This window comes from Pagrus pagrus, assembly GCF_965226575.1.
Source record: "Pagrus pagrus genome assembly, chromosome: 7".
NCBI lineage: Eukaryota > Metazoa > Chordata > Actinopteri > Spariformes > Sparidae > Pagrus > Pagrus pagrus.
Window position 1 is genome coordinate 34,972,942 of NC_140191.1, and position 27,741 is coordinate 35,000,682.

Below are 27,741 nucleotides of genomic sequence, written 5' to 3' on the forward strand. Positions count from 1 at the left end.
TTGTTTCTGCATTCTTCTCCTATTTCTTGCATCTGCTTCCGTTTTCCAAATCTGTAAACATTCTCTTTGATCTTCTATAGTTTCCACTTTTTTTTCAGATAATATCTTTGTCCTTCTCATGTCTAGTTCTTTTTTCTTTAGTTTTTCCTCTAATAGTAATATAGTTTTTAAACTGAGAGATCCCCCTATTGGGAATTCAAACTCAGCTGTCCAGACATTTAAATATTTTAGAGTTTTATCCCCATATTTCTTTCTCATTATATCCACAATTGCCCCCTCTGGAGGTCCCGCCTCAACAGAGCCTTTACTCCCCATTCCAGCTGTGGAGGTCATGCACGACAATTTCAATACAGACGTCTCCGTAAGGACCACTTCGTTACATATATCAATATAATAAAATATTAATATAACCCACACAAGTGATAAAAGCGAAACCCAAAGTATTTAAACTTTGATCCCTGAGTCATAGACTCAGACACAATTGTGGATAAAACGAAAATTAGAAATATTATGTCAAATTAAATCCCAAATTTTAAGAGAAAAGGAGTTAGAATGTCAATATTTCAAAGCTCACCAGATAAATTTCGCTGACTTATTGTTCGCAGAATTCCAGCAGTGACGATCTGGGGCGTCTGCAGACAGTCCTCCCTTCTCAGAAGAGATTTTGAGGTTGGAGGCTGGAAAGCTTTTTTCTTCCAGGATGGCCTGTCACTGTCCGCCTTCCGTCCCAGACGATCACCCGAGGAATCCCACTTCTGACACCAAATTGTCGTGGAAATTTTCTGCTCTTCGTGGGGAATGAAATAGAGACTTCTTGCCGGCCGACAAAGTTTTATTTTCTTTGCAAAGAAAAGGTCAATCAACATGCGAGCGGTTCAAAATGAAGAAAGACCCTGAACATCAGGAAACTTGAACATTTATACCTGAGGAAAAGCCCACCCCTTGGGTGTGTTTTACATCCTTTGTCTGCTGTGGGGTTGGCCCCCTACTCAGGGTGTCTTATCACACTTTTGTCTTTCACAGGTATCGGCACTGACATCCTGGAGTGTGATTAAGAGGTCTAATCAACACTATTTCAAATACAAAAGGGTTCGAGTATATCATGAGAAAGTGAGAGGTTGGGTGTCTCAGAAACTTGAAATGCAATTACAAGGTCTAGACATTAAAATACACAAATGGGTAGTAAACAAAAGAGATCTGATGACTTGGGGGAAGCAGGGTGTGGAGTCGTCTCAAGTAAAAAGGAATATTCAAATGGAATATTCAAATTTACCACTACAGGATCGAGATTGAAAATCTAACAGTTTCTCCACAGAATCCTCTTTTATCAGACCATCACTTAATAACTTTTGAAGTTCTATTACTGGACTACACACCATTAGGCAAAAACTCCTTCACTAGATGTCTATCTGATAGTGCTGTAGCTAACTTTAAGGAAATTATACCGCTGGCACTAAATTCAATGCCATGTCTTAATATAATAGAGGACTCCTCCGCTAACCTCAGTTCCTCACAAATCGATCATCTTGTTGATAGCACTGCAGGCTCATTGCGAACAACACTGGACTCTATTGCCCCCCTGAAAAGGAAACCTATAAAACACAGGAGGTTAGCACCCTGGTATAACTCGGATACCCGCAAATTGAAGCAAACATCACGGAAATTTGAAAGGAAATGGCGTTCCACCAACTTGGAAGAATCCCGCTTAGCCTGGAAAGATAGCCTTAAAATATATAGGAAGGCCCTCCGCAATGCCAGAGCAAGCCATTACTCGTCATTAATAGAGGAAAACAAAAACAACACCAGGTTTCTTTTCAGCACTGTAGCCAGGCTGACAGAAAGTCACAGCTCTACTGAACCATGTATTCCTACAACGCTCAGTAGTAATGACTTCATGAGCTTCTTTAATGATAAAATTTTAACTATTAGAGACAAAATCCATCATCGCTTGCCCTCAACTGGCACTATTGTATCTTTAAACACAGGAACCTCAGAAACAGTTGTAAATTCTGACTGATATTTAGACTGCTTCTCTCCCATCGACCTCCACCAACTAACTTCGATGGTTTCTTCATCTAGACCAACAACTTGTCTCCTAGACCCCATCCCAACTAGGTTGCTGAAAGAAACTTTAAATTTAATTAGCACATCTCTACTAGAAATGATCAACGTGTCTCTATTAACAGGATACGTACCACAATCCTTTAAACTAGCTGTAATTAGACCGCTCCTTAAAAAGCCTAATCTTGATCCAGAAGCTTTAGCCAACTATAGACCTATATCCAACCTCCCTTTCCTCTCCAAGATCCTTGAGAAAGCAGTCGCCAACCAGCTATGTGACTTTCTTCATAAAAATAGTTTATATGAGGATTTTCAATCAGGTTTTAGAGCACATCATAGCACAGAGACGGCACTGGTGAAAGTTACAAATGACCTCCTAATCGCTTCTGACAAAGGACTTGTCTCTGTCCTGGTCTTACTAGATCTTAGTGCTGCATTTGATACCATTGATCATCACATTCTACTACAGAGACTGGAACACTTAATTGGCATTAAAGGACCCGCATTAAACTGGTTTAAGTCCTATTTATCGGATCGATTTCAGTTTGTACATGTTAATGATGAGTCATCCCTGTATACCAAGGTTAGTCATGGTGTTCCTCAAGGCTCCGTGCTTGGACCCATACTATTCACCTTATATATGCTCCCTCTAGGAAATATAATTCGGAAACACTCCATAAACTTTCATTGTTATGCAGATGATACACAGTTATACCTATCAATAAAGCCAAATGAAACTAATCAGCTTACTAAACTCCATGCATGTCTCAAGGACATTAAGACCTGGATGACCTGCAATTTTCTGCTGTTAAACTCAGATAAAACCAAAGTTATAGTACTTGGTCCTAAACACCTTAGAGATGCATTATCTAATGATATAGCGAGTTTGGATGGCATTAACTTGGCCTCCAGCACCACCGTCAGGAATCTGGGAGTTATCTTTGATCAAGATATGTCCTTCAACTCCCACATAAAACAAATTTCAAGGTCTGCATTTTTTCATCTACGTAACATTGCAAAAATCAGGCCCATCCTGTCTCAAAAAGACGCAGAAAAGCTAGTCCATGCATTTGTTACTTCCAGGCTGGACTATTGTAATTCTCTATTATCAGGCTGCCCTAACAAGTCTCTAAAGAGTCTCCAGCTGGTCCAGAATGCTGCAGCACGTGTACTGACAGGAACTAAGAAAAGAGATCATATTACTCCTGTATTGGCCTCTCTGCACTGGCTCCCTGTAAAATCAAGAATAGAGTTTAAAATCCTTCTCCTCACTTACAAAGCTGTTAATGGTCAGGCACCATCATATCTCCAGGAGCTCATACTACCCTATCACCCAACTAGAGCATTACGCTCCCAGAACGCAGGATTACTTGTAGTTCCTAAAGTCTCCAAAAGTAGAATGGGAGCCAGAGCCTTCAGCTATCAAGCTCCTCTTCCGTGGAACCATCTTCCTGTTTTGGTCCGGGAGGCGGACACCCTCTCTACCTTTAAGAGTAGACTTAAGACCTTCCTCTTCGATAGAGCTTATAGTTAGGACTGGGCCAGGACAGGCCCAGGCCTGTCCTGGACCAGCTCTTAGTTATGCTGCTATAGGCCTAGTCCGGGGGACAATGACACACTGAGCTTCTCTCTCCTCCCCTCTCCTCTCCTCTCCATCTGTATACATTATGCCTGTATACATGCCCCATCTCTGCATGTCACTGACTTACTTCTTCCCCGGAGTCCTTGTGCTTTCTAGTCCTACAGGCTCCCATGGATCCTGGCCGCGCCCGGGTTGTGGATCGTGGATGCGCCCACTGCTATGGCCCTGCCTGATCGTGGATGCGCCTACTGCTATGGCCCTGCCTGATCGTGGATGCGCCCACTGCTATGGCCCTGCCTGATCGTGGATGCGCCCACTGCTATGGCCCTGCCTGATCGTGGATGCGCCTATTGCTATGGCCCTGCCGGATCGTGGATGCGCCTACTGCCATGACCCGGCCTGACACCCACCACTACTGTCGCTAATATTAGTCACATCTGTCACATACGTTCCACTACTATTATTGTAATGCATTACTACATACTATCCTTACCATTAATCACTACTACTGTTATCACTAGTAATCACATTTCCATGTGCTTTTCATTATTATTGCTGTAATACATCTTTATGTACTTTCACTCCTGTCAACCATCGCTTATAATTGAATACATTGTGATCTCGTTGATCTGCTCTGTACATGCGACATCTATTGCACGTCTGTCCGTCCTGGGAGAGGGATCCCTCCTCTGTGGCTCTCCCTGAGGTTTCTTCCGCATTTTTTTTTTTCCCTGTTAAAAGGGCCTTTTTTTGGGGCAAGTTTTTCCTCACTCGAATCGAGGGTCGAAGGACAGAGGGTGTCGTCTCTGTACAGATTGTAAAGCCCTCTGAGGCAAACTGTGATTTGTGAATTTGGGCTATACAAATAAAATTTGATTTGATTTGATTAAATCTATTAAAAAATCCATCAACATGAAAGCTATAAAAACTTTGAATTTATGTACACTTTACAATGTTTTTATATGAAAGCTTGTCTCTGCATTGTATTGTCTGTATTGAAACCCCCTGGCGATGTTCTGTTGGTGTATTGAATTGTATTGCTCCATGTTGACTTAATAAAGTTTCTAAAAAAAAAATAAAAAAAGTCAGAAACTTTTTCGGCGTATGGGCCAGGCCATAGATATATATATAAAGGCTAGATGTCTTACGGCGGAGTCTAGAACGTCCTCACAGGTCGGCCATCTTGGTACAGGTTAGCTTTCTGGCTGGATCTGTGTAACCTGAGGTAAAGTCAGTGATCTGCACAAACGCTAATACTCTTATCTCGCTGAAACCTTGACGGATTTACAAACAGTTTGGTTTCTTACAAACGTCATTAACGTGGTTATAATTCTGGATGCTTGAACATGTTGAAATCGCATCTTTTCTCTTTGAAGAAATCATCACAGTTTTAGTTTGAAAGAGTTTTAGCTCCTCTTCTGGGTTTATAATGGGTGTGTATTGCGTGAGCTAGAGTGGGTGACATCATCGCTAGAGTGGAGAGCAGCTGCAAAAACTTTAGAAAAAACTCTTCAGCTTGATTTGGGTCCCACATCTTTTACTTCACATAGACAATATATACATAGAAATGTAGGAAATCTTGTTGGCTTTCAGATGATGGTCTTATCTCTGTTGTAGGACTTATACTTTTGGCTGTAGAAGCCCTCGAGCGACAAGCACTCCAGCAACTCCCCCATAAGCCGCAGTGTTAACTTTGAGCCTACATTTCTGGAGTGGAGCAGACGGTATCGGTTTTGTCTCTCGCTCTGGCTCCCTCATTTTTCACTCTACAGAAATAAAAAAACACACCACAGGTTCAGCAATGTCTCCTGTTACTCACTGTATACATATTTTGGCCATAACCATTACACTTTTGTCTAGACCTGCAGGTGTTTGGGAGGTGTTTTCTCATTCATCCTTATGGGGAATTTTTCAAATTTCATTTTACTACTGCTTCAGCACGTTCAGCTATAGAAACTGTTCAACTATCAACATGTTCAGCTTTTTAAGCTCTTTCAGCCTTGAACTGTTCAGCTTTTTAGCTTTTCCAGTTTTTCAAATATTAAGCTTTTTCAAAAATAATAGTAATATGGAAGCAAATGTGAAAATCCTCAGATCCTCTTCAAAACTCATCCACTTTCAACCTCTTCTTGTGTTAAAATATTTTCATTCAAAATTGGAAATAAAGACTTGTATGGTTATTCGTCTCAAGGCCTCAATTATTCATAAGTATGCAGTGTCATAAATACATCTCTGTACAGGGTGGGGATTTCAACATGCAGCATTTCTTGATGTATAGCCTATTTGTAATGGGAAATATTGTAGTCTACCTATTTTAGAACATTATTCTATTTTTTAGAACATAACATAATTATTCATAAGTATGCAGTGTCATAACTACATCTTTGATGTTTATAACAAACCAAACCGTTTGAAAATCGGTTGAAAATTGAGCAAGTTATGGTTATTTAAAAAGTACATGTTTCATTACCAACACAATGCTATGGGTGAGCGAGCTACCTGTACCAAGATGGCCGACCTGTGCGGACGTTCGACTCCGTTGGCCAGCAACGCGGACGAGACATCTAGCCTTTATATATATATCTATGGGCCAGGCGAGCAACTCCGTTGAAATCAACGCCGGCCATTTTCCGGTCCTGTATCCACTAATAATACATCCATGGTCTGTCCGCACAGGTCAGTACCTGCCGGGGCCGCTGGGAGGCTCTGCCGCTGCTGACGGAGCTGTGTGCTACCCGCCGACAAACACCAGAAGAAGACGCAGCGCAGCAGTGTTGTTTGTGTGGCGCACTGAAGGCAGCACCATGATCCGGACCGTGCTTTCTCAGGCTCTGCTCAGACTCAGACTGTCGGCGCGTCACTTCTCGGCGGCCGCCATCCCAGCACCCAACACCCAGCCCGACGTCCACTATAACAAGGTAGCGGGTCTAAGGAGGGAGATGTAGTTGGTCTCATGGACATGGGCCAACTACGCAATCAACAAGTGTGTGTGTGTGTGTGTGTGTGTGTGTGTGTGTGTGTGTGGCGCTGCAGACAAACAAATCCGTGTGTAGGGAGAGTACAGAGGAGTCAGCTAACATGGACTGGTGTTAGTTCAGGTGACGTGACGTTATGGTCTGTGTGGTGTGATAGTGAAGTCCACACACAGTAATGTGAACATGAGTGTGATGTGTGTGACAGCAGAAGGAGCAGAAACAAAAATCAGTGTGTTGCTGATGATAAAGCTGCAGAGATAAAGTTCATGTGTTGAGGTGAAGTTATATAACTTAATTATTAACAGAGTGTCCTCTTCATGACCCGGGAGCACCGACCGCCATGTCAGCAGCCATTTCAGAGCTAAAGACACATGGAAGACATCTTGGAAGAAATTCAGGCAGAATTTTAATATTCACAATATTAATGAGGTAATAATACAAACTGTTTCCATAAGTGAATAAACGAGCTGTTCTCAGAGGAAAATAAGGTCCCAGAACACTGTTTGAAGCTAAGAAAGGTGGCAGGGTCCGCCACATATAAACAAAGTAAAACAACTGTGTTGTCCTTTAAGGTCAGTTTGTTTATTCAGTCTATTCAGTCATGAAAACAGAGAGAATTTGTTTATTTAGGCAGAAAAATCAGTCAATGAACATCTTTCTCTGCTCGTTAACATTTCTTCAACAAACAAAACAAGTCTCAAGTGTCTGCGCAAAGGAATTCAAAGTTCGTACTGTATTATCGTCACTCCTTTATCTATTAGAGTATTATCAGCACTGATAGTTGTTTGGTGTATGATCACTTTAAACAGGCTATTGCAACGCAAAAAACACACAATGAAAGCTTTCTTTTAAAATTAATAACTGTATTTTGCTTTGCAACATAAATACACAGCCTCAGTAGCTGAATGTAAAACACTATTGCTGCCAAATTATCTGAAATATACTGCAAGTCCATAAAGTGGTGATATTAAAACATGAAGAGGTTTGTTCAAAAAGAGATATCTACCATTTGTGACAACTGGCTCATTTCTTTGTGTGACAAAAATGATTCCTTATAAAAACTCATGATGAAATATCATTGGAGTTATTGGCTATCTTAAGTCCTTTTCTTACAGACCAGAACATTTTTGTGGATACAGTTGTCTGTGTTGTTTAACAGTGAACATCAGCTAACTTTTATTCCTGAAAGAAACCCATCAAAACCACGCTTTTCTCTAAGATTTCTTGCTTGCCATCAGTTCTAGGTTTATATGTAAGTCGCACACTGTTCTAAAGGTGTGTAGCAGACGCTTAGGTAACTTACTAAGTGACATTCTGCAAACGATTCCTTTGTTTGCACCTTGTGTGTAGTTGCTACAGACAAAGCTAATGACAAACTGAGAGCTGTTGTCATCTGTGGCTGCATATCGTGCACCAGATGTGTAAGGCTACGCATGAGGGAATGATGTTCAGCTCGTCAGACATTTTCTTAATGTTGATGCGCCATTAAAATAAATACTAAACATTGTTCACGAGTCCTAAATCTCGAGTCTGAGTCGAGTCTCAAGGTCTTTTGAGGGCGAGTCTGACTCGAGTCCAAGTCCAAGTGGACAAACATTTTACGTCAAATGTATTCATTGACCACTTCTACTTGCAGTACAGCAGTGATGCTGCTGAAACAGGACTCAGACTGACTGACATGTGGTGTTCATTATTTTTAGAAATATGAAGTCTGTGTTCGGTCTCACTCCTTTAAACAGACTGAAACTAGCTGAAGTGTCTTCACCTCTGTGAAGCCTGACACCTGCTCGTTGCTACTTGAGTTTGAGACTTTATTCATTATTTAGAATTACACCTAAGCAGTGAAGGGCCGATACAAGTGATGAAATGTGTTGCGTTTTTCAGCTTAAGGACATTTTCTATTACAGTTTGTGAGGAATATGTGAGGAAGGGGAACATCTGAAACTTGAACTGAATGAAGTGTGTGTGTGTTGGTACAGTTGCAGCCCTGTAATGATCCTTTTGAATGTTTCAGCTGTTCATCAACAACCAGTGGCACGATGCAGTGAGTGGGAAAACCTTCCCTACCATCAACCCAGCAACCGGGGAAGTCATCTGTCAAGTGGCTGAGGCCGATGAGGTAACCAGTATGTGTGGTGGGGAACATTCACTGGAACTGGAAAGTATCAGCCATCATGCACATCTGCTCTATAAACCAAATGTCCTGTAGTTTCTATATTTTATATCGTTTAATGGTTTCACGATGGTTCTGTCAACACATCGGCCATCCTGAAAAAAATGTTCTGTATTGAACGGAAACTGTCCCAAAATCATTTTTTTAGACAAACTTCTGTTGATCACCTATAGTTGCAAATTAAAAGCATTACCATTCAAAGTACTTGTACCTTTAATATGTTCTTAGCTGAAGTACTTCAGTACATGTACTTACTGTAAACTTGTTATTAAATCAGACTCTGCATAGCAAAGGGAACCATCCTACGGCACTAAACTGGGAAGTGTATCATATCCATACTAATTATTGGAAAACCCAATATTACATTGTGGAATCTGCGAGGAAAGTACACAATCTTGTAATTATTTAAGAGCTACAGCTACACTTAAGTCCAGCAGCTGTGGCTAATGGACCTATGAGCTTGTTTGTTAACCGCCATTAAATCTCAAAGAAATGGTTAACTTGTGCTGCCACATTTAACCAAGAGCACTTAGCTGCAGACAGATGGACCTCTGCAAGTGCTTGGGCCAGATTAACCTCCGAAAGAGAGTAGAGTCTCGCTAATCTCCCTCATGTCCCTGAACCCATCTTTGTAAACTTAGCTGTGCTAACGAGCCAATAGCATCTACACTTTGTAGCAATTAGCTTATTTACTTACCTGAGCATTGAATAATAATATCTCTATCAGGAGACAAACAGTACACCACCAAGAGTTGAGACAGTTTCAGCAAAATCAGTGATTGAGGTTACAAAGTGTGTTTTTAAAATCATTGCTGCAGCTGAATATACTAAAAAAGGACACAAAGAGGATCAACTTCAGCTGCCGAGATCACTCTTGCACATGATCTTGAGGAGCTCTGTGTCTCTGAATAAAGGTCCCTCTCCAGTAAACAAGGGATGAATGGTTCCTAGAGTAATTTGAGTTACTGGATTACTAAATCGATAGTTTAATCCAGGTTAAATTTACAGCACACTGTGTTTCGCACAGATGATTATTTGTGGTGCACAACGCGCTTGTTGTATTAAGCCTAACTGCAAAGGCTCGATCTAGAAAAGATGCATCTGAGAAGGAACACAGGACAATAAAAGACTTGTTAGATATCTTGGAGCGAGGCCTCTCAGTGCTTTGTAAGTAATCAATAAGATCTTAAAATCAATTCTAAAAGCAACAGGTAACCAGTGTAGAGAAGCCAGGGTCAGTGAGATGTCTTCTTGTTTTCTAGTCCGAGTCAAGATTCTGGCAGCAGAGTTCTGGATGAGCTTGAGGGGGGAGAGAGATACTCTACTGATGCCGGGGGAAAAGGAAGAATTGAATCTAATAGACTGGTTACTGGATGCGGAAAAAGCATTCGACAGGGTGTCATGGCCTTTCATAATTGAAATATGTAAGAAATATGGATTTGATGAGACATTTATTAATTTGGTAAGAGGAACGTATGAAGAACCAAATGCAAGAGTAAAGTTAAATGGACCTCTGACACATTCATTATAAAAAAGCGGAATCAAACAAGGAGACCCATTATCACCACAACTTTTTGCTTTATGTATAGAACCTCTAGCAGAAAGAATAAGACAAAATATTGCAATAAAGGGTCTTAAAATAATAGAGGAAGAACAGAAAGTAGCATTATATGCAAATGATATAGCCATGTATGTAACAGACATTTACAACTCTTTGCTGGAATTGCTAGTTGAAATTAAAGACTATAGTATTCTGTCAGGATATAAGTTGAATTTGAATAAAACGGAAGCCATGCAAATTGGGTGTCAACTAGAAAATCACTTTAAAACACAATTTGATTTTAAATGGGACCAAAACAAAGTAAGATACTTGGGAGTGAATATATCAAATAAATTGGATAATTTATATGCTTATAATTATGGAAAATTGGAAAAATCAGTAAAACAAGATCTACAAAAAGGTGGTATTTACCTTTATCATTATTGGAAAAAATTAGTGTTCTTAAAATGAATGTTTTGCCACGTTTTTTTATTTTTCTTCCAGGATCTACCCTACATATGGGATGAGAAGAAACCAAGGGTCAAACTTAAAATTATACAGCGAAAAAGTAGTGAAGGGGGACTTGCATTACCTAATTTAACTAATTACTTTTATGCTGCACAAGTAAAATCAATAGTAGTAATGATCAACAAAAACTTGGGTCCCAAATGGAAAACTATAGAGAGTAAATCAGTAGGCTCTTTTTAACACACTGATCTCTCCAAGTCAAATGAAAGCAAATTGTTTTACACTGAATAATATAGTTAGAATTTGGAAAAGACTGTAAAATAACAAATGTTAAAGACAGAGAGCTGATTTGTTTGAGAGAAATACAGGAAGACCCACTTTTTATTCCAAACAAGACAGACTATGCTTTCAAAATCTGGGGAAACAGGGGTCTCACAATGTACTGTCAAATGTATTGTAATAAAGGAATCGAGTCATTTAATAATATATCAAATACATATCAGCTCCCAAAGAGTAATTTTTACAGATACTTACAAGTAAGAAATTATTTAAATGAAAATGTCCAATTATCAAGTCTTGAAAACCTCCATCCATTAATTGCATGTATGGTAACACAATGCCAGAGTAAAAACACACAAAAGATAATTGGACAAATGTATCAAATATTACAATGCAATGAAATTGAGGACTTAAACGGTATCAAAGAGAATGGGAGAAGGAGTTGAAAATAAGAATATTAGACAGCGAGTGGAAGCAAAGCTTTAAAGATATTGTAGCCCACATAAGATCTCCCTTCTGGCAGGAGTATGCATGGAAGATGAATTTAAGGTATTTCCAAACATCATTGACAACTTTTAAATATACACAATCCAGCACCAATTGCTGGAGGAGATGTGGGACAAACAACGCAGATTACTTTTTTTTACATGTAATAAATTGCAAGAATACTGGACAGATGTCCTAAAACAGATGCAGAGTATTTTTGGAAAAGAAGTGATTTTAGAAAAACATAATATACTACTGGGTATACGACCTAAAGTATCACAGAAAGAACATGTATACTTCTTTGAAGCTCTGAGAACCACAGCACTTAAACAGATAACAAGGAACTGGAAAAAAATGAACCACCTAAGATAAGCAAGTGGTTAGAAACTTTGGAAGAAATGAACAGAATGGAAAAAGTTTCTTATAGGGTCATTAATAAGGAAAAGCTATTTGAAAAGAAATGGGCCCTTTATCAGTTTATTAGTTAAGGTAATAGGAACAGCACCTGAGAGGCAAAGGAAAAAAAACTTAATAATAACAATAAGTGGACAAAGCCATAGGACATTATTATTACTACTATCATTGTTTATTTCTAATGGTTTTATTTATTTATCATTATTATTGTTTTTTTGTTTTTTTTCTCTGTGTGTATACATGAATTGTTTTTTTGAAATCAAGTGTATACAGAAAGCCCAAGAGGTCCTTTTTTATTATTATTATTATTATTATTATTATTATTATTATTATTATTATTATTATTATTATTATTATTATTACTACTACTACTGTTGATAACAATGGTGGTGGGATGGGGAAATAGGGATGGAGACTGTAAACAAAAAACAAAAACAAAAATGTGTTCAAAGAAATGTAGACTATTTGATTATGTAAAGCAAGTTTCAAATGAACTGAAATGAACACCAAGTATAAAAAAAACCAAACAACTAATGGACTGGTTATGGATGCATGCATAACAGTTTCCAGATGTTTGTAAGAGAGAACTGATCTGATCCTGAAAATATTGCTGAGATGGTGGAAACTGGATTGAAAGACTGAATTTACATGTTTTTAACTAAACTGAGGGTTTGATCCAAAATGACACCCAGAGTTCTGCAGTGTGGAGTTACTGAGTGGGACAGAGAACCAAGACTGTCTGATATGTGGAAGTTTGTCCAATGATCAATATCTGTGTTATCAACATTAAGAGTTTGTTACATCCTCTAATGGATGTCATGAAGGTTGTTGCATTCTCTCCTCTGCTGAACTCCACCAAATATGGAGTGAAGTCAACAGAGCAGAGAGGCAGCGCTGGAGACAGCCAAGTTAACTAGTTTATGGTTACTGAAGTTTGCTCAAGTTGACAGCAACAACTCATTACTGTAAGTGCAATAAACCCTTGTTAGTACTTCATCAGTACACCTGTTCAACAAGCATAAACATGTAAACTTGTAGAAAGCGTTATTTTAACCTGCCCTGTCCAGTCTCTCACCCACTGCCGCTGTTTTGCACAAGCACAGCATGCTAGTTCGGCTAATAGCAAACTGTTACAAGCAATGTAGTCTGCTTCCACGGAGATACTGATGAGTTTAAAGTGTTTTTGCTATTGTGAATATTTCTGCTGATGCTCCAGAAAAAATACAAATTCATGTAGCTTCAGACGCATCATTTGATTTGAGATAACTGTTTCAGTGCACACTGCAGAAACAGACGACGTAAATTAAGCAATACAAATGCTGATTTTACACTGAACAAAAATATAAACGCAACACTTTTGTGTTTGCTCCCATTTTTCATGAGCTGAACTCAGACCTCAAACATTTTCTATATACACAAGACCATTTCCCACAAATATTGTTCACAAATCTGTCTAAATCTGTGTTAGTGAACACTTCTCCTTTGCCGAGATAATCCATCCCACCTCACAGGTGTGGCATATCAAGATGCTGATTAGACAGCATGAATATTGCACAGGTGTGCCTTAGGCTGGCCACAATGAAAGGCCACTCTGAAATGTTCAGTTTTATCACACAGCACAATGCCACAGATGTCGCAAGTTTTGAGGGAGCGTGCAATTGGCATGCTGACTGCAGGAATGTCCACCAGAGCTGTTGCCTGTGAATTGAATGTTCATATCTCTACCATAAGCCGTCTCCAAAGCGATTCAGACAATTTGGCAGTACATCCAACCGGCCTCACAACCGCAGACCAAGTGTAACCACACCAGCCCAGGACCTCCACATCCAGCATGTTCACCTCCAAGATCGTCTGAGACCAGCCACCCGGACAGCTGCTGCAACAATCGGTTTGCATAACCAAAGAATTTCTGCACAAACTGTCAGAAACCATCTCAGGGAAACTCATCTGCATGCTCGTCGTCCTCATCGGGGTCTTGACCTGACTGCAGTTCGTCATCGTAACCGACTTGAGTGGGCAAATGCTCACATTCGATGGTGTCTGGCACGTTGGAGAGGTATTCTCTTCACGGATGAATCCCTGTTTTCACTGTTCAGGGCAGATGGCAGACAGCGTGTGTGGCGTTGTGTGGGTGAGCGGTTTGCTGATGTCAACGTTGTGAATCAAGTGGCCAATGGTGGCGGTGGGGTTATGGTATGGGCAGGTGTATGTTATGGACAACGAACACAGGTGCATTTTATTGATGGCATTTGAATGCACAGAGATACCGTGACGAGATCCTGAGGCCCATTGTTGTGCCATTCATCCACAACCATCACCTCATGTTGCAGCATGATAATGCACTGCCCCATGTTGCAAGGAACTGTACACAATTCCTCAAAGCTGAAAACATCCCAGTTCTTGCATGGCCAGCATACTCACCGGACATGTCACCCATTGAGCATGTTTGAGATGCTCTGGATCGGTGTATACGACAGTGTGTTCCAGTTCCTGCCAATATCCAGCAACTTCGCACAGCCATTGAAGAGGAGTGGACCAACATTCCAGGCCACAATCAACAACCTGATCAACTCTATGCGAAGGACATGTGTTGCACTACGTGAGGCAAATGGTGGTCACACCAGATACTGACTGGTTTTCTGACCCCCCCCAATAAAGCAAAACTGCACATTTCAGAGTGGCCTTTTATTGTGGCCAGCCTAAGGCACACCTGTGCAATATTCATGCTGTCTAATCAGCATCTTGATATGCCACACCTGTGAGGAGGGATGGATTATCTCAGCAAAGGAGAAGTGCTCACTTACACAGATTTGTGAACAATATTTGTGGGAAATGGTCTTTTGTGTATATAGAAAATGTTTTAGATCTTTGAGTTCAGCTCATGAAAAATGGGAGCAAAAACACAAGTGTTGCATTTATATTTTTGTTCAGTGTATATACACTTGTGGCGGTACTGGCTGTAGATTGCCTACAAGCCAGCCCAACCTACATAAAAATAAACAAAAATATAACTAGGGGAATGCCCTACTAGGACAATAAACCCATAAACAAACAAATGCCTCTTTTACAGGCTCCCAGGAAATAAAATAGCCAACCAAAGGTGCTAAGGGGCCTGGGTTTTAAAGGGTTTCCAACAAAACAAAGTTTCCTCCCTAAAGCTGTGGGCAGCTCAGAAACAAAATAGGGCCCCAAATGGACCAGAGTTTTGGCTGGAAATCTAAGGGGAGTGGGATTCTAGGAAATACAGGGAGAGCTTCAGCATGGGCCAGGGGCAGGTTCTGAATGAGGGTGAGAGCCGTCGGTGTGCCATTTCCCACCTCTTTTAAGCCTTCCGACAGGGTGTCATCACACCCTGATTGGCTGGGCGAGAAATACCCCAAGCTGCCTCCGCTTGTCCAATCAGGAGTCAGTCCCCCCACCTGTGCACAGGTGCTCTGAATCCCCTGTGATTAGCCATGAGGGAAAATCAGCCCAAACAATGAAAAAATAGACAGTCAAACAATTGGACTGCTACATACTTATTGTTATTTTATATAAACAAAGTAAAACAGTAAAAAGTGTGTTGTCCTTTAAGGTCAGTTTGTTTATTCAGTCATGAAAACAAAGAGTTTGTTTATTTAGTTTGTTTGGGCAGAAACAGCAGCAGCCAATGAGGATCTTTCTTCTGAGTCGCGTCGTTATGTTGTGACTAGGGTTGGGTATCGGTTGGGTTTTTTCCGATACTGGTTACTACTCGGTATTTTTTAAACAGCTCCGGTGCTAAAACGGTACTTGAACCGGTAGGCCTACTTAAAAACCTAAAAATGCACACACTTTGTCAAAAAAACAATGCCCTTTTATTTCCAGAGCCAAATTGAAAACAATTAACTTAAAACATTATAAATACAACATAAAAATAAACTATTATTAAATAAAAGTCACACAATTGACATATCAGATACAACAATACTGTATCGAAAAATATAATAATGGAGATTAATGAGGAGCTCCATCTTAAAACTTCGTCGGCATTAAATTAACGTTACTTAGGCTACCCAAAGAAGAAAGGCTGCTGTCATCATCATCTGTGATGTCCATCACACTGGCAGCAGGAGGACTGGGGCTTTCTTCACGAAGTCCGGGTCCTTGAGGCGCAACACCGGCGGGAGCAGCGGCAGCCGTGGATGTGCTTGGCACTGGGTCGCGGAGTTTGTCAAACACGGTGCACAGTTCAGCTTTTAAGTACACGCCGTGTGTCGCCAGGTGTTTCATCAAATTTGACGTGTTACCCCCCTTGCACGCAATTGTTTTGCGACATTTATTACAGATCGCGGAGTCTCCATCCTTAGGTGTGTAATGAAGCCAGACTTTTGACAGTTTTCCTTTCGGCATCTTGTTGATCCTCTCACCTTCTCATCAGCAGCACCGAGCAGCGTCACTGACGTCATGCGCAACACGTGCGACGTCGGTGCCGTCAAGTGCGGCACCGCAACTTTTGTTTTTATTCGGTCTGGTTACTACCGTTTACGTCGGAACCGGTTCCATACTCATACTGGGTTTCGGTACCCAACCCTAGTTGTGACACCTGGGCGTATTTAACCTCCTCTATGAGAATGGTAATACAACACACAGGTAAATTGATTGTATGTGTACATTAACATGGCATTGGTGATGATGGAAGCCTTAAAGAACACTCCCAGAGGGCAGTTACTGGTGCTCTCACAATACTGTAATTTACACTGTCACTGTGACACAATGACTATTTTTATTTAATAATTCGGATGCTCTCTGCTTTATCATCCATTCATCTGTGTGGCTGTTGTTGCATATGGTTTACCTTCAGATGTTTTACAGTAAAGCCCTGTTAACAAATGAAGGGCTTCTGTCCACTGAAGTGTTGGAGCGCTTTTAACTATGAAGGTATATTTGGTGCAAAAGTCCTGAGCAGTTGTGACAGTGAATTTGTATCTGTATAAAAAGGGCCACACATGTGTATCAGTAAAGTTGAAGTCACAGAGAAGGAGTTGCACACTTGTAGAATTTTTTTGTGTCCCACAAATACAACTCAAATCAAATCAAATTTTATTTGTATAGCCCAAAATCACAATCACATTGCCTCAATGGGCTTTACAGTCTGTACAGTGAACGACATCCTCTGTCCTTAGACCCTCGATTCGATTGAGGAAAAACTTGCCATCTTGATGGAAAAAAACGACCCTTTTAACAGGGAAAAAAAGAAGACGATGGAAGAAACCTCAGGAAGAGCCACAGAGGAGGGATCATTCTTCTGGGACGGACAGCCATGCAATAGATGTCGCATGTACAGAAAGAACAGCAAATTACAGTTTACAGGTTGCATTGACAAAAATCTGATACAAATTATATATGTAAAGTGTGTGGATCCAGGAGACGACTGAGCATCGCCAGGTGGTGCCCGAGCCACACGACCTCCTGTTCAACATGGTGACCTGGAAGAGGGCAGGCCACACAGGATAATTAGTGATAGATAGAGAGATAAGAGTGAGGAGGCCTCAAAATTTACAGGAATACAGTTATAAGGAGATAGCGAAACAAGCAGAGGAAATGATTCCTGGGGCCCGAGGCCATCAGAAGTGAGCCTGAATGAAAGAGAGTAGGAGGATGAGAAAGAGGAGGAGGAAGCTATGGAGAGTGAAAGTGACACAGCTTGCAGCTTGTGGGAACAGAAAGCAAAACAAAGTTAGAAAATTGCAATGTTAATCAGAAAGCAAATTATTACTCGTCGGCAGGACAATGTGGAGTCTAATACTATAGTTCACTCACTGAGACTGAAACCGACCCACTGAGGAAGCTAGCAATTGATGTCAAGGACTAATTAAAGGCTAAGTCAAAAAAGTGAGTATTGAGTTTAGATTTAAAGGCGTCAATAGAGCCAGACTGTCTGATATCAGCTGGGAGGTTGTTCCAGAGGAAAGGGACCCGATAGGAGAAAGCCCTGCAGCCAGCTGACTTCTTCTTCACCCTGGGAACCATCAGGAGCCCTGAATTTTGAGAGTGTAATGCACGCGTTGGAGTATACGGTATAATAAGATCTGACATGTACGACAGGGCAAGGCCATGTACAGTTTTGTATGTCATCAGCAGCACCTTAAAGTCTGATCTTATATGTATTGGGAGCCAGTGCAGTGAGGCTAGGATTGGTGTAATATGATCAAATTTTCTTGGACGTGTTAAGACTCTAGCTGCAGCATTTTGAACCATCTGAAGACTTTTAGTGCTTTCACGTGGAAGACCTGAAAATAAGGCATTGCAGTAATCCAGCCTGGACGAAACGAAGGCATGAATCAAGATCTCTGCGTCAGCTGTGGACAGGAAGGACCTAATTTTAGCTATATTGCGCAGGTGGTAAAAAGCAATCTTGGTAATTTCTTTTATGTGCTGATCGAAAGAGAGGCTAGAGTCAAAAGTAACACCTAAATTCTTAACGGTTGAACTTTGAGGGATAACACAATTGTCGAGAGTTAGGAGCAGGAAATTTTCTGACATCCAGTTCTTCACTGCACCCAGGCAGGTCTCCAGTTTTGTGATTTGAGATTTATCATCAGCTTTTATGGGCACATACAGCTGAGTCTCGTCCGCATAGCAGTGGAAATGTATTCCATAACTCTGAATAAATTGGCCGAGAGGTGAAATGTATAAAGAGAAGAGCAAAGGGCCCAGAACAGAGCCCTGTGGAACTCCATACTTCACATCAGTAAATATTGATGTAGTACTATTATAAGAAACACATTGTGTTCTTTCGGACAGGTAAGATTTTAGCCAGGCTAGAGCCAGGCCAGAGATGCCAAATTGACTATCAAGTCGGTTTAACAATATGCCATGATCTATGGTATCAAATGCAGCGCTGAGATCAAGTAACAGAAGCACTGAAGTAGAGTTTGAGTCTAAAATAAGTAGGATGTCATTTACCACTTTAGTAAGGACTGTTTCGGTGGAGTGACAGGCTCTGAAGGCTGATTGAAAAGGTTCCAGGAGATTGTTATTAATTAGGTAGCCTGAAAGTTGCTGGGACACAACTCTTTCTAAGATTTTAGAGAAGAAGGGAAGGTTGGATACTGGCCTATAATTATTTAGAGATCCTGGGTCAAGGTGTGGTTTCTTAAGTAGAGGCTTGACCACAGCAGACTTAAAACTAGCAGGAACAATACCTGTCATAAGTGATAAGTTCATGATATTTAACATTGTAGGTCCCAAGGCTGGCCATAGGTCCTTAAACAGTTTTGCCGGAAGGGGGTCCAGGATGCAGGTAGTTGGTTTTGAGGATGAGACAATTTTAGACAATATCTCAAGGGAGATATTTTCAAAGTTGTTAAGAGCTTAGGCTTACTGAGAATCGGCAGAAGGCTGTTTTATAAACAACTTTGACGAGGAAGCCAGAGATGATGAATTAATTTTAATATAATTATTGTAATATCATCAATTTTATTGCAAAAGAAATCTAAGAAATCATTTGCAATAAAGGATGTACAGCTCACAGACTGTGGTTTCTGAGTACGTTTAGCCACAGTGTCAAAGAGAAATCTAGGATTGTGTTTATTATTGTTTATTAGGCCGGAGAAATAAGCTGTTCTAGCAGCATTAAGAGCACGCTTGTAATTAAGTACACTATCGCGCCATGCAAGATGGAAAACCACTAACTTAGATTTTCGCCATGCACGTTCCATTTTCCTGCAGGCCTGTTTGAGATCTCAGGTTTCGTCAGTAAACCAGGGAGAAGATTTCTTTTGTTGTCTTGTCTTGGTAGAGACCAGTGCCACTGAGGAGAGAAACGAGTACGGAGTTAACGTCATTGGTGAATTCTTCCACAGGCTTTGTCATAATTGCAAAAGGGGCCAGGACCCCAGGCAGTTTATCACTGAGTGTCCCTATGATTGCCGGGCTGATATGACGAGAGGTAGAAAGATTTTTGTCATTTATACAGGGACAGGCTAATGAAGCTTCAAATGTAATAAGAAAGTGGTCCGACACAGCAGAGGAGACGGAAGCAACATTCAGGGCTGACACATCTAATCCATGGGAAAGGATCAAATCCAGAGCGTTAACACTGGAATGAGTTGGTTCATGAACGAGCTGAGTAAAGCTAGAGATATTGAGCAGACCCAAAAAAGCTTTACTTAGAGGGTCGAAAGGTTTATTTAAGTGGATATTGAAATCCCCAATAATTAGGATCTTATCTGAACGAGTTACAAGATCTGCAATAAATTCACCAAATTCTTCTAGGAATTTAGAACAAGGCCCTGGAGTTCTGTAGATTACCACCAGGTGAAAGCCTGTTCCATGGACAAGGCTGTTATTACTTGATGAAGATTGTTTTAACACCAGAGCCTCAAAAGAAGTAAATGTAATTTCCTGGTTGGAGCTTAAACTGAAAATAGATTTGTAGATTAGAGCAACACCTCCCCCCTGTTTAGAGGCCCGAGCAACATGGGCATAGTTATAATCAGGAGGGGAGGCTTCATTTAATGGCAGAAAAGTATTAGGTTTCAGCCATGTTTCACATAAGCCAATCATGTCCAGCTTGTGGTCAGTAATCAAATCATTAATCAGTAAGGCTTTGGTTGACAGTGATCTAATATTAATAAAGCCAAATTTGAGGGGTTTGAGCTCATTTGAGCTGCAGTTTCCAGTGGCAGGCCTTTCAGTGGCGCTCATGGTGGATAGTTTAGGAATTGGAACAAGGTACCTTTGAGTAGTTAGATTTGGCTGCCTATGCAGATAGGGATGACGCGATGCCGTTGTGATTAGCTTTGGTATTTTATTATTATGTAAGACTGTGTAAGGTGCTTGCTGAGACATTTCCCCACTGTCAGAGGTGGAGATCAAGATTAAATTATTGTGATTTACACATTTAGAGCATGGTTCAATGAGAGAGTGGCAAGGAAGGTGACAGTCTCAATGTTGTAAACTAGGGTATCAGTGTGGTACTCTGCACTATGTCCCTGACTAACCATGTTAACTAGGCTAGTAGACTCCACACCAGCATAGACTGTATCACTAGCAGGCTCTCTAGTCACCTGCGACCTGCCGAGTGCTATATCCCTGGTGTCAAACCTGCTTCAAACACCTGTCTATATTGCTGGACAAAACGGCAGCGCTGACTCCAGTAGGATGAAGGCCGTCTGCTCTCAGCAGGTGGGGGCGACCCCAGAAAGAGGGCCAGTTATCCACGAACCTGTATCCCTGCTCCCTACAGTGACGTGCCAGCCAGCGGTTCATAGCTGTAAGCCTACTGTACGTCTCATCATTACCCCGCTGGGGTAAGGGACCAGAGACAATTAATCGATGCCAACACATCTTCTAGCAGCCTGAAAAGTCCTGGCTAGGCTATCTTTTGTGATCTCAGACTGTTTCTGACGAATATTGTTGACCCCAGCATGAATTACAATGTTGCTGTAGCTTGTGGTGCTGTGTGCCTGAGTTCCCTGTTTCTCCCTGCGTGATGCCAGCACCCTAAGATTAGCCTCTATGTCGGAAGCTCTGGCCTCTGGTAAACAGTAAGCAGTGGCTGACGACGCTAACTTAACATTGCGGGTAATGGAGTCTCCTATTACTAGTGTGTGGAGTTTAGCCCCGTCAGCGGGGGCTGGGGAGGCACGCGAGCCAGCAGGGCTAACAATTGGGCTAGTGACAACAGAAAACTGGTTAGCAGTCAGGAGGGGTGACTGCTGACCAGACCACACAGGCAGTGACTTGCTTCTGCGCCCCTTCCCACACTGCGGCCGAGCAGGGACAAACTCCACAGCAGCTGCCGACGAGACTGAGCTAGTGCTAAGGCTAGCAGGCCTGTTATCAGGCCTGGGGCTAACACTATCTGCAGTGCCCGTGTTTCTAACTGAGAGAAGCTGCTCCAGCTCACGGACACGTCTCTCTAATAGAGACACCATATCTGCAACTGCATAACAGTCAACACAAGCCTTCGTAACACTTGTTTATCGAGGCTGTGTTGACTGCGGTGAAAGGCAAAAACAGTGAGCTAGGCTAAGTAGAGGAAGCTAACCGGGCAGTGACATACTACCCAGTGACAGAAAAGCGTTTCGACAAAGTACGTACACGTTACAAAGTCTAACGTTAGCTGCAGTACAAAATCTGTTTGACTATGAAATACTCAGAAATCGAAGAAAAACAGCTGAGATAGGGAAGGAGAGACACAGTAAAACAACAGCTATCGATCTCACGGAAGTTCCGGTATGCGTCACAGGCAGCGTCACGGCAGCTCGACAGTTACACCTTCTCAAATTCTTCATTACAAGTGCACAAATCCTCTGTTACAAATCACAAATTAAGAAATTCCTGCTCTCACACGTTTTGCTCCAATTGTTGCAGCAAAAATGGTGCAAAACACGTGCACACCTGTATCAAAGAATAATTTGTTAGCTAGCCACGGTACGTTTTCGGGAAGCAAGGGGAGCCAACCTAACTAAACCTGTTTCACCAACGTAGCTGACTGGAGTGCATAATAAAACGATACACAAACGTATAACGTGGTGATATCAGAAAACATACGTACGTTAACAGGGCTCTATGATGAAATTTTTCCCAATGAGCACATGTGCTCCATATATGGGAGCACAAAAAATATGTATTTATCGATGCTTAACACTTCACACTTAAATAGGCAGCAAAAACAAAATTTTGATTTACAGTGTTTGATTTCATTTTTTTTTTTTCATTTCAGACAACACAAAACATTTTTTCAGCTTCTGGCCCCTGCAGTATTTGCAAAACAATGGTTTTGGTGTTCACTGTCTTATAACTAAACAGGTGCATCACTCAACAAAATAAAGAGAAATGTCCCACAAAGCAACGTCACATGACCAAACAACTGTAACGTAGTAGGCAAACTGGTTATTTTTGGCAACTTATATGAGGAAAAGCCTCTGTCCGACCGACTCTTCGTCACATTTCTGCCCGAAAAACAGCGTCTGTCCCCTTCAAAAAACTTTAATTCACCAACTGTTTGTCCCAGTGAAAAAAATCACCACGACGGTCAGTCCTCCCGACCGAGAATCAGTGAACTCTCCCCCCAGACAACAGCCTCCCTCCCCTCAAGTGAGATAGTCAGACAGCGTCCTGTTTACTGATGGTGATTATGTAATTATGTAATTAAGAGAAAAACGTAACTTTGTCACTTTCCAGTATGTTTGGTGGGTCAGGATCTCAATCACAACACATTATAACAGCATCCATGTGATTATAAACAGTCAGCAGGTACATGTTTAGACAAACAGGAGGACACTGGGAAACACCTTGGAAAAAAACACATACGTCATCATCATCATGTGTACCGTCACGCCTCTTTTGGAGCTGCAGCACCGGCTTTCTGTGTTAATTATTATTACTATTATTATTATTATTATTATTATTATACTCTGGTGCGTCTTTACGCCGGAGCTGGCCGGCTCTGTGTGAACAACCAAAGCAGTGAATTGGCAAACCGCCGCTGCGGCAATAATGCGGCGTCTCTGTGTGAAAAGGGCTGGTAACTTGTGGTTGTGATGTTAACTTGTGACCTTTGCTCCCACACTGTGCGCCAAAATCATTTTCCCGGTTCGCACATACATTTTTTAGGGTCAAATGCAAGTGAAATGCTCGCACTGTAGAGTCCTGCTTAAAAATCAGACACCAACTCCTCCGCTGAGTCAAGGCGGTCTATTGAAGACGTGACAGCAGCTCTGGCTGATGGCTAGACGGGATGCTTTGCTGTTAAGATGCCACGGTTGGCTCCACGCTCCAGTCCAATAGGCGGCGGCAATGGCGTATAAGCAATTTTGCCTACGACCATTACGACTCAAAGAAGAAGAAGAACTGGCCAATTGGGGTTCTCTGATCCCCGAACAAAGCCCGCCCCATTCTCTACAGACACGAATCGTGTTTGCCGGTACACAAATCACTTTTGCCCCAACTACGCTGAGATATTTGGTGCAAAAGTCAGAGCGTGGGGGACTTGTGATTTGAAAGAGGAAAACGGCATTTGTGACCCGTAGCAGCAGATTCAAGCAGTTGTCGTTACTGACTTGTGACCCGTAGCAGCAGATTCAAGCAGTGGTAGTTACTGATTTGTGTGTGTGCTGAAAAAAAAAAAAAAAAAAAAAAAGTATATTTGTGAGAAAGAATTCTACACGTGTGCAACTCTCATTACACAAACTCACATACTGATTTACAAATTCACATTGCATGCACCATTTTTGCTGCAACAATTAGAGCAAAACGTGTGAGAGCAGGAATTTCTTAATTTGTGATTTGTAACAGAGGAGTTGTGCACTTGTAATGAAGGATTTGAGAAGGTGTAACTGTTGAGTTGTATTTGTGGGACACAAAAAAATTCTACAGGTGTGCAACTCCTTCTCTGTGACTTCAACTTTACTGATACACATGTGTGACCCTTTTTATACAGATACAAATTCACTGTCACAACTGCTCAGGACTTTTGCACCAAATATACCTTCATATTTAACATGAAACAGATAATAACTGTATTAAAGGGGAACTACCGTTTTTTACAACCTGGACCTTATTTCTAGCATAAAATACGAACAATTACTCACCCAGATAACTTTGGTGTCCTTTGGAGTCGTTGGGACGAAACGCATCCTCCTTTCAAGGAGCTCCTCATCCGTGTACTCTGGCTCAAAACGGTAAGGACATCCATCATAAACAAAGTCATCGTCCACCACCTCAGAATCGGAAAAATATTCAGCCATGTTGCAAAAAACTAGCAGTAGCAAACAAGCTGGCTGTCGCGGGTGCGCAGGTTTCAGAGATGACATCATCCAGGTCAGAGGTCAAGTAGGTCAACCTACAGACCCCGGATGTTGTTAACAGGCAACCCCGGACTCAGAGGGGAATAGCACTAGCGTATCATAACAAAATATTGGTGAAATGAACTAGTTTCGTGGCAGATAATGCGTTATATAGAGGCTGCGCTTCAGTGCCCCGATCACCCGCATTATATGGATATACGCGGCGCTCCACTGGATCTAATTTCGTCCGAACGACTCCAAATGACACCAAAGTTATCTGGGTGAGTAAATGATCGTATTTTATGCTAGAAATAAGGTCCAGGTTGTAAAAAACGGTAGTTCCCTTTTAACTGTAAGAGGCCAACAGCAGTGTGTCATGTAAAGGCTTCTTCTCTCTGTGGTTCAGGAAAATGAAGGGCTCAGTCACTGTTTGAGGATAAACACTGAGCATGATGTGGTGTCATATTTACAGGCAGATGTAGACAAGGCAGTGAAAGCAGCACGTGATGCATTTAGATTGGGGTCACCATGGCGACGGATGGATGCCTCTCATCGTGGCCTACTACTAAACCGATTGGCTGATGCCATTGAGAGGGATGCTGCCTACCTCGCTGTGAGTAATTCTGAAATGTCTAAGCACTGCTGAACAGCAGGGCTGCTTGTCTTTGTGTCATGCTGTTGCCCCACCAGGCATATTCACATGAACACACACATATTGTACTATTTAAATCAGTGTTGAGATAAAAACTGCAAATAAAACATGAACCTGTTTTATCATAAATCACAGCAGACCAGCACAGAGCATATAGTACTGACTTTCCAGTACTTACATTTCTTCTTTTTCTTTCTGCACGTCTATCTCCACATGCCCCTCTAATTTGTCTTTTTGCACATAATTTAGAGAAAAAGTCAGAAAGAAAAGTTGAGGATCAAAACAAAGTTGTGAAGGAAACAATGATATACAGTATATGCTGTTGTGCTTTACTAGAACAGGAATAGTTACATGAGTAGAGTTACTTGAATTAATAATACTCCAGATGATCAAAAATGCACATCTCTTCCTTGTCACGTGTCTTCTACAGCTTCTCACATCCTATCACGTGATGTTGCACAACTTCAGTTGGTTCAGTATTTTACATAACAGGTAAACTTTATACTGTGTTGTTGCCACAGGAACTGGAGACCTTGGACAATGGAAAGCCATATGCTGTGTCCTACACGGTGGATATACCCAATGTGGTGAAATGTCTCAGGTAACAAATGCACAAGCCAGAGTTTCATGGCATTTTAGAGCAGCAGCCTTTATTTAACACTGCGTTGTTATTTCTTACGGATAGCTGTGACTGCCTCAGTCTAGTCGAACGATACCGTTACATCTAGGTCTTTGATGTCTATGATCTCATAGGTAAGACATGAGTGAAATGAAGTATTTCTGCTTTGAACTGTTGAGAGCACAGACACTGTCTCAACTTGTTGTGTTGTGTTCAGGTACTACGCAGGCTGGGCTGACAAATGGGAGGGAAAGACCATTCCCATTGATGGAGATTATTTCTGCTACACCAGACATGAACCCATCGGAGTGTGTGGACAGATCATACCGGTAAGGGCGATGTTGGATGGAGGTAGGAAGGGAGATTGAAAAGAATAAAAGTGTAGAGAAGTACACAGCTGACTGACCAGTTTGCGGTCTAAACTTCTTTTTTTTTTAACAATATTTTTTATTAACTTTTCACTTTCACAAGTAAAGGATGGTTACACAATATGGTTCACAGAAATAAAAAACAAAACAAACAAACAAGTAAACAAAACAAGACAAACGAATAAAAAAACAAACAAACCAGAACACCAGCTCAGATCCATATAAATAATACTTGGGGTTACAGTAATAATGTGCGGTATGAGCAGTCAAGAAAATCCCTGCAGCATGATATTGGAGACATCAGGCTCTACATAGTTCAAATAGGGTTCCCACACTTTATAGAATTGGTCTGTTTTTGAATGTCATATACATGTAAGGTACTCTAATGGCACTAGATCAAACACCACTCTTTGCCAGCCTTTAACAGTTGGTACTTTGTCATTAATCCACTGCAATAAAATATTCTTCCTCGCTGCGTATGTAAGAATACAATACAACCTCTTATTATGTTTGGATGTTAAGCGTCGGCTTGGGAGGCCCAGTATGAGAGACACAGGGTCCATCTCCAGTTCTAAGCCCAATATCTTTTGTATTTCAAATAATACATTAGACCAATACATTTGCAGTTTCAAACATGACCAAAAACAATGAGTTAGGGTACCAATTTCTATCTTGCATTTAAGGCACATGGGTGAGAGAGGGATAGGATTGAAGTGATGCCTGCGGTTGGGGGATATGTGCATTCTGTGTATAATCTTTAACTGTATTGCTTTGCTACGATTGCAGACTGAAATTGATTTAGCATGTCTCCAGACATCCTTCCACTCTTCATCATCAATTGTGATGTTTAGCTCCTTTTCCCATGTGCCTTTAAGCCTCTGTAACCCAACAGGGGGTGTGAAATACATAGCTTTATAAAATAGACTCACAGATACCTCTATCTGTTAGAAATAATAATTTCTCAACAGGGGAGCTTTCATGGCTCTCAGTTAAAGTAGTACTGTGCAAGATATAATGCCTTATCTGCAAATAACGAAAGAAGTCATGTCTGGGAACAGAATATTTCTCTATCATTTGTTCAAATGTCATAACCACAATATCAGAGAGTAAGTCCCTCAGTCTATGAACACCATCATCCCCCCACTGTTTAAAACCAATATCAAACATCCCAGGCTGGAAATCAGGATTATTCACAATAGGGGTGAAAACAGATGTGAACTTTGACCTTCCCTCAAGTCGACATACTAATTGCCAGGCCTAAGTGTATTAAGTGTAACCGAGTTATTACAACTCACGTCTGATATTTTTAAATTTCTTAACGAACAGTAAGTCCCTTAGTGGATACTTGAGCAGGATACAACAATCA

The 27,741-nt window shown here is 41.2% G+C and overlaps 1 protein-coding gene across 1 annotated transcript in view; it reads left to right on the plus strand.

Moving 5' to 3' along the window:
* Positions 1–6,213: 6,213 nt before the first annotated feature.
* Positions 6,214–27,741, plus strand: part of LOC311259861 (aldehyde dehydrogenase, mitochondrial-like) — a 77,021-nt gene continuing 55,493 nt past the window's right edge. The window contains exons 1-5 of the mRNA XM_084357228.1: positions 6,214–6,561; positions 8,633–8,737; positions 25,209–25,349; positions 25,910–25,989; positions 26,225–26,336. Of these exons, the coding sequence (XP_084213354.1) occupies positions 6,229–6,561; positions 8,633–8,737; positions 25,209–25,349; positions 25,910–25,989; positions 26,225–26,336 (771 nt within the window). The 5' untranslated portion in view covers positions 6,214–6,228. The remainder of the gene's footprint in view (positions 6,562–8,632; positions 8,738–25,208; positions 25,350–25,909; positions 25,990–26,224; positions 26,337–27,741) is intronic.